Genomic DNA, 12482 nt, shown 5'->3' on the forward strand with positions numbered 1-12482 from the left:
AGGTGTTAAAGAGGACATCGACATGTTTTTTGGTTCAAAGTCAAATGATTTCTTTAATCAGGGTATTATAAACCTGATTGTAAAATGGAAAAGCATCACCGATAAGAATGGAGATTATTTCATTTAATAAATGTTTTGTTTTTATATATAACTTGTTCGGGTTTTTTCATCTAAAAAAAGCGACATTAATTTCTGGACGACCTCATACATATTTGTGTGTGTGTGTGTGTTTATAAATTTAAGATCTTTCCAAATTATCTATTATACCTTATAACATTCTAGTGATGTTACTGGGTGTGAATCAATGACGTCCGTAATTACTCATATTCAAGATCTCTCCAAAGAATCTATATTATATTTTATAACATAATAGTGATATTGGTGGGCGTGACTCCACCACAGTCGTAATCACTCAAATTCAGGCCACTTCAAGATCTCCACCAGTTATTGATATTCTAACTTATAACATTCGTGAGTGTGATTTCCTTTACTGTCATAATTACTGAGATACGCGCCACTTCTAGAAGAATCCATCCAAATTATCGATACTCTGCAGTATAACGTTGTAGAGATGTTGGTGGATGTGGCTTGCATCATGATTTTTATCACTGGAATTCATTTACGAAAGACGTATCAATTACTAGATTCCAATTTGAGTCAACTCATGAAAGTTTAGTTGTAGAACGTGTAATGAAAACATTATGAGAAAGGAAGAATGTAGATCTCATGAATCCCAATAGTTGCATCCTTATTCAGCCAATTTATAATTCACAAAAATAGTCTGTAATTTGTGATTTCATAAAACTACCGAAGGAAATACAATGCACTTTGTTAGAATGCTTTGTTCTATACTAGCAAATTTTTTCAAATTCTTACAGCTAAGACTGATTTTAAAGGAAAAAGTTTAGCCATTCAACGTAATTTCTATAGGTTCCTCTAAAGTTCACGGTGAATATTCCAATAGACTTATTCTGCCACTGTTCCATATTCTAAATCCTATTAATATGTTGTTGGAAATTGAACTGTCGGAAAAGCCGAGAATTCCATTTATAAACCGATCGTGACTAAATTTCTGAGTAAGTAGCGTTCAGACTCTGAAAATGTCTTGAGTAAATTTCCATTTCAAAGTCCCTTGCATTAAAAATATAAAAGGCAATGATACTGAGAAATGACAAAAAATTAATTAGAAAGTATTGTAGCTGATGATTAAATACATTATAAATATTAAAACTTTAAGCATTTTGTATACTGATTCATGCCATTAAGTACTAGTTAGTTTGTTATACGGGACATTCTTCAATAATGAGTTACTTTGTAGTTCGAACCTATACAGTTAGCTTACTTATGATCAGAAATTGTTAATAATACATAGATATTACACACACATATATATATATGCATCTATAAAAGTAGGCTTATAAATATCATACAAGATTCTCGTTCGATTAACTTGCGTGAACATTTGAAAAGATTGTGTACCGAATGTGAATGTGGTAAAGAACATTTATATTTAGAATTACATGTACGACTATAATAGTTGGAAAGTTTATCTTGGGGCTGTACCAAGTTAAAAACGTGGGAACGTAATTTCGTATTTAAATATATATATATGTTATATTAGGACTTTAATGTAGCGAGGAGAATCTTTTGAATTTACTAGATATTCAAATTTTGTTTAACCAAATATGTATTAATCATTTAAATAACCCACAAATAGTCAAGACAGTTATTGCGTAGAGACAACATCAACGTTATCCTAGTCATGCACGATGAATGTTGGCAAATGTTTGTGTAGGTCGATAGGCGTCATTACTCTCCTGGTTGTATATCGACTACGAATATTCTACACACTCGTCTATCTACTATATTAAGTCCGGATTAATAGTCAGTTTTTAATCTAAAAAAAACCATCATATGAAACTAACGTATATCAATATCAATTCGTCAAAACCACAAGAAATGTTTAGTACTTACAACTTAAAATCTCAATATCAATTCGTCAAAACCACAAGAAATGTTTGGTACTTACAGTTTAAAATCTCAAGACAATTTATATATTTACTACGCAACGCATTTTGAACGAAACAAAAGGGCCTTGCATGGCCTGGTGGTTAGGGCGCTCGACTCGCAATCTGAGGGTCGCGGATTCGAATTCCCGTCACACTAAACATGCTCGCCCTTTCAGTTGTGGGGGCGTTATAATGTGACGGTCTATCCCACTATTCGTTGGTAAAAGAGTAGCCCAAGAGTTGGCGGTGGGTGGTGATGACTAGCTGCCTTCCCTTTAGTCTTACACTGTTAAATTAGGGACAGCTAGCACAGATAGCCCTCGTGTAGCTTTGCGCGAAATTCCAAAACAAACCAAACGAAACAAAAGAGATTACACAAGAAACAAAATTCTTAACGAATGTTTACTTAAAATTTCGAAGCCATCTTCTATGTTCTTTATTACAAATTACGACTCTATGACTGCACAATTCATTATGGATAACGAAGCTACTTAATGCTATCTCTTTCCTTTCTATACTCTAACTGTTTTCCATGAAGCTATAAATATAGATTAACATTTGTAGATTAGATACTTTAGTGTGTAAATAAAATTCTATTTTAAGGTGTAATCATTTTTAGCTAATCGTTCTGAATCACCTCTAAACAATAAATTCTTCTTCAGAATTATGTTCGTTCCTCAATTTCAAAACAATAATAAGAATGGAAGAATACGTATAAATGTAAGAAAAGGAATAAGACCAATTTAATGATGCGTTGACATGTGAAATAAGTATATTATTATATACAAGTTAAATTTAATTTCAACCCTTCTCACTCGAGTATATCGAACTTAACTGGGTATTTTATATCTATATAAATATCATAGTACTGTCTGCTGTTGTATGTCCATGTAACGACTTCGCAGGGCGTGGATGGATCTTCACTAAAATTGGTATGAAGGTTCAGTAGGTCTGTGCGGGAGTACATACAGATTTTCAGTTTTACATTTTGCATTTTACGGTTTTTATGGGCGTATTTTACCACTACTTCGCTCCCTGTCGATGGATATTCATCAAATTTGGCATGAAGGTTTTTTTGGATCGATGCAGTGATACATGCAAATATGCGGTTTCACATTTTGTGTATTGCAGTTTTTATGTGCATTTTTATGTTTTTTTAAACTTGCATATAAGGGAAGCAACTTTTTATGTTCTAAGATAACCTTTCATTAATCATGAATTTATATGACTTCCGTCGAGGGGACGGGTACTCGAGACAGTTTCAAATACACTGTTACGTTATTGGTTCTATAAAGATTAGAGGTGCTTTGCTTTAAAAAATCAAAATATGAAGACACAGCTTAGAAACTATCATGTATCTATTTTACTGAAGTTTTCTATTTTTTTCTTTAAAACCTATTGAGTTAATATGCTAGTAATAAAAAATCGTATCATACCATCAATTTTTTTACATCACAATAAAAATTATCTGGAGGCAAAAAATAATCATATGGTTTAAATGGTTTGCACTCATGCTTCAGCATAGAGACTTAGTGAAGAATTTATTTATGCTAGTCTATTCAAATACATTGACAGTTAACAATTTCTTCGTAACCACAAACATGTTTACCATTTGTTTCTGAGAAAAGTAGCTTCTTCTGAGTTATAAACAAAGAAACTTACTTGGGTCAGCAGTGGGAAGAATGGCATGCCGGTCATCGCTCAACCAAGCAGATACCGTCACGTAATGGCGCGTGCCTGTGGGAACATGGCATCTGATAACAGCGGTATTGCCTGTTGTCACGAAACTGTCGAACACGCCCACCTGGTACAGCTCCGGCACGACTTAAAAAACAACAAAATTTTTCCGCAAAACTGTCATATCATCTTCAAAACAATTAATTTTCTGAGACGTAGTGCCAGTTGTTACCAAACAATAAAACAATAACAATATAAATATATTCTATATTTAATGTTGCATTTATTTTTCTATTTAATTCTGCGTCTATTTCTCTATTTAATACATATATATATATATATATATATATATATTTGCTGTACTTGTTTATATTACATTCATCCATCTACCTAACTATGTGTTTCTCTCGAGATATTCATTAAACCTCGCGTTAGGATAAAAGATAAAGAATCGTTCTAGAATACGTATATATTATACTGTCTAACATAATAAAAATAAATTGTTAGCTGCATTGTATAAACCTTACCTTAAGACATTGTAATCATTTATTTAGTTAAGAATGTTTTCTAAATAAGTTGGCATTTTTTACGAGAAGCGTTCCTTCTTGTCTGCTGTATATTCTAATTGTATTTAGTAAGCCATTAATATCCTACTGTCAGACGCCAAATATAAACAAGACATTACTGGTGACACTTGTGTCTTGCAAAAGCATCAGTGGCAAAATTTAAGTGTATATATTTATATAGAGGGATAATGAATCGCACTGTATAAGAAGGACTGAATAAGCTAATGAAGTGACGCGGCGCCACAATTTCGAATCATGGCACCAAAGGCAATATGTTTAACATCTGTAGCTTGGTTTACGTTGAATTCCCAACAATTTTAAAGTACATTGATGTTACGAGAAGAAAAATGTATTAATGGCCTTTACAAAGAAGTATTTTCCTAAAACAAGATTGTTAAACAATGCAGACAGAACATTTCAAAGAAGGGGATTTTCATTGTTAAACGTGGAATTGAGAAAACTTGCACAATAAATTGTTTAAAGTTAGAAGGAACACCGAAACAACACAATCCAAACAGTAAAGGGTATTGTTACGAAAGAGAATCTTCTTACTCATGAAAGCCATTGTGATGAAGCTGAGCATATCTCATGATATTGACGACATAATAATAAAGATAATAAACAAGTAATGATTATGGCAAAGGTTAATAAGCTTCCAACCACAGCCGAAATCAACTATTATGTTAATGGAAAAGACGGCTGAAGAAACTAAAATAGCAGCAATTTCATTCGACCACCTACCCATAAGTCTTCCGACGCAGATCCAGCAAACTGTTTAAATGCTGTCTTGAAAGCTGTCATTAACGTAAAGTGGAAAGACTATGGAAATTATGTTAAAGTATGCAATAAACCTACTGCAACGGGCATTATTGTGTAATCCCGATCATCAGATTCAGCATTATTGACTTGGAAGGAAGTAGTTTAAGGTCAGCATTGGGCCCGGAACATCGATCTTATATAGTGTGATTAACCTAGGTATACGTTTACTATTCATATATAAACTTAATTACTGGTATATTTTTAATTTTAACATATGGAGTTAATTTGTTTTTAGTTTGTTTTATTTTGAATTTCGCGCAAAGCTACACGAGGGCTTCTGCGCTAGCCGTCCCTAATTTGGCAGTGTAAGGCTAGAGGGAAGGCAGCTAGTCATCACCATCCACCGCCAAATCTTGGGTTACTCTTTTACCAAAGAATAATGGGATTGACCGTCACCTTATAATGCCCCTACGGCTGAAAGGGCGAGCATGTTTGGTGGGACGGGGATTCGAACCCGTGACCCTTAGATTGCGAGTTGAGCGCCCTAACCACCTGGCTATGCCGGGCCTCTGGAGTTAATTACTGATACATATTACCAATATGAAACGTACCTTGTAATGACAGTTGTTGCATAGTAACATCAGTTAGCTCTTTTCCTGTTCTTTTTAATACTCGTCAATCATTAAATATTAAATACGTTTTTGTTTGATAACCACATACTTTACTTTTTTCTACATTTGAATAGAAAAAACTTTGCATGTCTATGCAATAACGGCCAAGCGGATTTCTTCTAAGATTTGTGTAATTCATTATTCATAACCCTAACACATATGTTCTATGATATAAACCACCTGTCCTCCCAAAAGGCATATTTTCAATTGAAAACTGGCTTAACTGGCAAACTACATGCTGTGAACTGATTGTGATGAGAACTTCGAAGTGCCATTATGTTAGTTCAACAACGCAAGTATTATTACTATTACACACTAATTTATGAGAGTAATTTGAATAAGTTAAGTGTACGTGGGCTTTGGTTCGAAACAGGAAACTTGCCGCGGGAATGATTTCTCTCATAAATCTCACAGAAAAAAATCTTGTAGTGTTATTCTATTGTGTTATCTGAAGATTTTCATACGGTAAAGAGAAGTTATTATTCAAAATATTGTAAGATAGGTAAATCTGTGTTTTAAAAGTTGTCACACGAATTTAGGCATAGTAAGATTGCTTAGGGCGTGTGATATTTTTAAAACATCTCTGAAGGTGTTATTGTGATTTTTTATCAGAATTTGTTTGTGTGTCGACTGAAATAGCAATACGTATACATATCTAAATATCTAATATTATGTTTATTACCTAGTTATAAAACATATATATCTTATTCTAATCGCTGTCCATTTTGCAACTCATTTGTTTTAAATAGAGACTGAAAACCCTTTATTGTTCGTTGATATTTGAAGTAGAAACATTTAACCCCTATATGTAGCAATTGGATTATATATGTAAATATAACATACTTCACATATTAACAATGAAATTATATTTATATGACAATCTTGGTATATGACCTAGATGTGCATGTATGACTATGCGCAATTACATATACAGTATATATATATATACTGTTCAGTAGTGTTTGTGATACAATTTCCAACCGTGTTTTAAAATACTAAAATAAATTACGTAAGATATTTGAACTGAATGTTTCTGTAGAAAACATACATATATCACTAGTATGTGAAGCATGCCAGATGTCGGTTTCCTTTTAGTTTAGAAAAGTGAAAATTTTTTGTTCACTAAAATTTTCAAAAATTTTCACGCTTACACGCGTTTAGCGCACGTGTTGAATGTATAGCGTGCAGATAACAGACTTTGGAATACAGCCTTATTTTTGTGCTAGTCACACACACTGCCAAGGGTCATTCCTCTTTTAATTTTGCTGGACTTTATGATCGAAGGTAGCGTTGGAAAATTCATTAGGCTTCTGCCAATAGATTCTTTATTAACATTGGTTAGAGTAGAGGTTTAGACATTTCTAAATACTCTGTATTCCCTTTTTAATTATTGGGATGACTAGGAGACGTGGGCGGCAAATACACTATGGAGAACTGACCTTATTCAAGGAACTATATACTGGTTGATTCTCTTAATTATATTTCCCTCGAGATTTACCATATAAATCTCTCTCTCTATCCCCATGAAAAGAACGTCTTGTGCACATGTTTCACGGTGTTATGTTTGTCTGTCTTGTGTGTTCTATAAATAAACTGTTTTTGTTTATTTGCTAATCTCTTTACGGTTCGATTCAGTCAGGTCATAAGTTAGTTTAATTCCGCCTTTTACATACTGCTGTACGAACAGTTAACGTAGTTGCTGCTCTTATCTGTAGAAAATTAGGCTTAACCAGCAGATTATTTTCAAAGAAATTCGAAGTTGTTTTCAAGAATTGTTCATGACGGAAAGATCGTAAATGAAATGGTCGCGGGGGGCGTTATAATGCGACGGTCAATCTCACTATTCGTTGGTAAAAGAGCAGCTCAAGAGTTGGCGGTGGGTGATGATGACTAGCTGCTTTCCCTCTAGTCTTTCACTGCTAAATTAGGGACGGCTAGTACAGATAGCCCTTGTGTAGCTTTGCGCGAAATTCAAACCAAACCGTGAATTGAATATCATTACTAAATCTATACCTAGGTACTGTACCCACATAGAAAAACACAAGCAAACATAACAAGAGATATTTTCACAAGAAGTACATCCACAAACACAGGACTTTTTTCTTCTTCCCTACTAAAATAGTGAATGCTATTCTTTATCATTTCATAAGAAATTTTGCTGTTTCGATCATTTCTCGAAGCGTTAATTTTAACCAGTACTTGGGTTATATTTAAACTAATGGAGAGAAAATTTTATTTTAAGATCATAATATTACATAAAGTGCTACATCATTCTATGATAGACATTTAAATGCACCTGTATTTGTGGTAAAACCAAGACAGAAACAAAACGAACAACTCAATTATGCAACGAAAGAGCCTAATTTTCAAATAATAACAGTTTCGTTAAGGTTTTCGCTTTCAGAAATTATTGTTTTAGAACAAATGGATCTGGTTATTACAAATTTTATTAACAAAGTGCTATTTAAAATCATATTAAGCAGATATTTATAGAAAACTTTGGGAGTTGCTATAGTTAGTATATGCACAACAACCTTTGAAAATGCTGTTTGTATAATAATCAAATATGCAAACCATCGAAAATATAATATATTTCCGTTTTCTGCATAATAACCTGCATGTTCACGACGACTGTGTTTTATAATAAAAAAAAATCTATGACGGTAAAAGAGAGAGAGAGAGAAGATGCTTTAGTATATCATTTTACAAATGACGTCAAACAATGTATCAAAGCAGCACCTTTATCTTCGAAAGCATAATTACAACATCTAGTCTTGTTGGGATTAAAATGTGACATCTTTACCTAAGTCACACGAGTCACGTCAGAAAATTACAGCTTTATAGCAGATTTGTCTTTTGATGAACAATGCTATTTGGATACTTAATTAACTAGTTTTGTCAGTTTTTGGCCACGCCTAGAAGTGATATCGATCACACAAAGGTACACTCATCATATTTTTTGTTTCCTTTTTGTCAATTAATATTTTATCTTTATTATAGGAGACATAAACGTCTACAGTAAGCCCAAAAGACGGCTGTTATTGATCAGATATTGAACATTAAGCGCTCGTGCCCAAACTGTATACTAAAGGACGAAACAAAGTTACCTCATGTCAACCATTTATGTAAGGAAAGTTCGAGGATAAAAAAATAAATGTGGTGGATTACTTTTTAACCTTATTAGTAGTTAAGTTGAGTTCAGCCCAAGAAAACAATTCCACAGACTGCGCCAACAGGCCCTATACTGCTTCCTCATATTTTACTTTTCGAATCTACATCATATTTCTTTGTTTTTCTGTAGTTTCGTTCCTAGCGTCTTCAAAGAAAGTATTAATTACTTCACTGGTTCTTCCATAGGTAACAGAGGAGAGCAACATCATTCCAGTAGAGTTGTGCTTTATTTGATATAGGGAGCTTCTCTTGGGAGCTTGGCAGCTTCTCCTCATTTAGCATTACATGGCCTGGAGCATACATCTAGGTGACGGTCTTACTATGTAGTTGTTTTACTTTCTTCTATTTATTTGGGAACCAACCATTCTGAATTTTTTTGCAATACTGCTTGTGATCCATTCGCGAATATTATGTTGGTAGCACTGTCTATTTGCAATAAATTGCTTTCAGAAACACAGAGAAGAACTTGCTTTATGGTTTCCAGCTTCATCTTTGTGCTGCTTGTGGGAAGCGTAAATTCTCCACCAACTGTAGGCAGAATGTTGTTGCTCCGTGAGATGATGAATGTTCAATCAGCTCTATCGCTCGATGTAGTATAAGAATCGTTTGTGGCTATGATGACAGATGATTCTCTTCCACGATCTTTAAATACGTGCTTACAGGTTTGTTCCTGCTTCACCCTCTGCCCAATCTTTACATTTACTGTCTACTCCAGTTTACACAGATAACAATGGTGGCAGATGGTTAATCCACATGTGAGATTCTTAGACCTAGTGCCGAACAATTATCTCAGAGATATCTGTAGAGCACCGTTGTACACATTATTTTCTTCCGAGGTATCTCTAAGGCAATTCTCTAGTTGGTTGATGTTTCTATGGTTTTTTTGGAGCTGGAATATCCCAACTGAAACGGGCAGTGATTTAATGACTGAATGCATTATCTTAATACTGTTAGACCCAGGTGAACAATTTTACTTATAAGCACTTTGAGATTTGTGTAGAGAGTTGCTGAAATGCATCGCATGAATATGGAACAGGTGTTTTTACTCTTTTTAATCCTATCTAGCATTATCACACTCAGAATGATCATCGGTAGTACACAATACAAGATAGAGCAGTTTACACTTTCGTATAGCATAAGCAACTGCTGTTCTTTTTTTCCTATTCCCTATTCCAACTTTCAGTCCATTGATGTCTTTGGTAACTCTGGTTATCATGGATTAAAGTGGCTGGTAAAGTTGAGTTTTTTTCAAAGGATTTCTCTAGGCACTTCAGCACCCACAATAGTGTGATGTGTTGTCCTCCTCTGGCATGTTTCTTGTTGATTGTGGTGATCCTTGGTATGGTTTGTTTTGAATTTCGCGCTAAGCTACTAGAGGGCTATCTGCGTTAGACGTTTCTAATTTAGCAGTGATAGACTAGAAAGAAGGCAGCTAGTTAAAACCACCCACTGCTAACTCTTGGGCTAGTCTTTTACCAACAAATAGGAGGATTGACCATCACATTATAACGCCACATGACTGAAAGGGTGATGGTTATTCGAATCTGCAATCCGCAAATTGCGAGTTGAGCACCGTAGCCACAAGCCCGTACCAGGCCTATGTGATCCTTGGGGCCGACCAGTGTTGGTAGTGCTACAGTCTGACTTTCATGCTTTTGATAGTTAGAGTAAGTAATGCCCATGTTACATGATACATTGATGTTTATTCTGCGCATTTTATCACAGGAACTGACAGCCGGACTGTACTGTAGGCATCTTCCAGATCTAAAGCTACTCCTAATGTGTTATGAGCAGCTTGAAAGCCTTCTCATGTATCAGCTGAAAATGCCACGACATTGTTCTAGGTTTATATTCCAACAAAATATCCACCAAATGATGAAGGTAGTTTTGATTTGCTATGATAGCCAAGCCTTCTAGCTACAGCCTTTTCTGGGATCTTACCAATGATGCAATGGCGTTTAAGAAGAATGATTTAAATTATCTTTAGCTTGGGCTAGATACATTGAGCCATAAGTCTGGATATTATAAGACTGTCGAGTTTTAAGAAGCTTGCAGAAGCCAAGCTGTTGAAGTAAATGTCAGAGTATTAACATAGCTGGACAACAGGTAGCATTCCTAAAAATATGGACTGGTGCTTTATCAAATCCTTATTAAAGCTGATATTCGGAATATCTATATGTAGTTGTAGCTCAAGTAGTGACTGCTGTAGCTTGAGCCTCTCTTGCATGTCACCATGGTTATATTGATAAATATATCTGCACATGAAGGCCTTGTTTTTGTCTATACCTGTAAAGAGTGGGATACCATCATCATTGTACAGCCACGCATGGTCCAGTAGGTAGCATTCCAGACAATGGATTTGAGTACTCTTGGTTCGAATTCCACTATCAACAACACTAAAAATACATTCTGAACTTTGCTGCTGTGGATTCATTACATGATTGACACTTAAATTTCATTATTTATTGTCACAAGGGTTGGCGGTGCATACCGTTGCCTAGGTAGCTCTCTTTTTCTCTGTAAGTTCAAAATTACAACCAGCTAGTTCAAATATCCCTCATGTATCCCTACAATAAATTTAAGGAATAAACAATCAAATAATCATTGTAAATTACTGACACTGCCATGTTTTTTGGTTCCTGTGCCAGTTTCAAGCTTGTGAAATTGCCAGAATGAAGTGTTTGTGAGATTGGCTTTATGCACTGTTCATTTAATTTTGTGTTTTATGCTTTTAAAGCTAATCACCTGTATAGAGCGAAAGCTCTTTTCCATGTAATCCTTGCCTTCTCTATTTGAGTTGGGTCATACCTTATTCACATGAACTCAGCCTAGGTTGGATTGCGAACTTTCTCAAGCTTTATCAGTATCACTGTTCCACTATTTCCTTTTGCAGAAGTCTTTGCCTTGATTTCGCTTGACATTGGTGAGGTGCGAAAACCTGGCTTCCTTTTATGGGGTTCTAAATTGTTTTATACCACCATGTCTTGAAGCCTTCACGTGCATCTCACATATGATCACTATTCAGATTATCCCAGGTAGAGATAGCACTTGAGGCAGGGTTAGCAAGGCCTACATAGGAGTCTCTGTGACCTTGGCACTTACCAATTTTTGTTACTTCATTTCAATTTAGCAGCGAAAGATTGGTGAGGTGCAGAAAGTAAATCTTTGTTTAGTGTTTTGACCTGCATCTCAGGTGCAATATCCGGCATTGGAGTGTTCTACCACTAGACATATATAATTGTTGGAGTAACTTTAATGTCTACAATGGCGGTTCAAATGTGTGTAGGTAGCTATGGGTGAGCTATTTTAGATGGTTTGTAGCTTGCATAATTCTCATGCTGGATGTTGCTGTTGTGTAAAACTGTAATGGCCACTCAAGTCTATGTGTCAGTGTGTGGTCTGAAGTTAAAACCAGTAAAAGTAAGCTCCTTAGGGTCTGAGAGATTAGTCTCTTGAATGAGTATGATTTAATAAAATTCAGAGAGGTGCTCAAAGCAGTATTTGGTTCCCCTAATCATCAGCCATTGCAGTAACCTATTATAACGCAAAACTGGTGGAGTTTGTTGCACTTTTTATGCATGCATCATTTATCATTTCGGTCTTAAGGCTTCGGTTTCCCATTCAGTTAC

At 34.9% G+C, this 12482-nt stretch overlaps 1 protein-coding gene across 1 annotated transcript in view; it reads right to left on the minus strand.

The window, feature by feature from the left end:
• LOC111089593 (Down syndrome cell adhesion molecule-like protein Dscam2) overlaps window positions 1-12482 on the minus strand; it is a 57969-nt gene that overhangs the window by 36484 nt on the left and 9003 nt on the right. The window contains exon 3 of the mRNA XM_022402399.1: window positions 3672-3833. Within this exon, the coding sequence (XP_022258107.1) occupies window positions 3672-3833 (162 nt within the window). The remainder of the gene's footprint in view (window positions 1-3671; window positions 3834-12482) is intronic.

This window comes from Limulus polyphemus, unplaced genomic scaffold (genome assembly GCF_000517525.1).
Source record: "Limulus polyphemus unplaced genomic scaffold, Limulus_polyphemus-2.1.2 Scaffold124, whole genome shotgun sequence".
NCBI classification, from domain to species: Eukaryota; Metazoa; Arthropoda; class Merostomata; order Xiphosura; family Limulidae; genus Limulus; species Limulus polyphemus.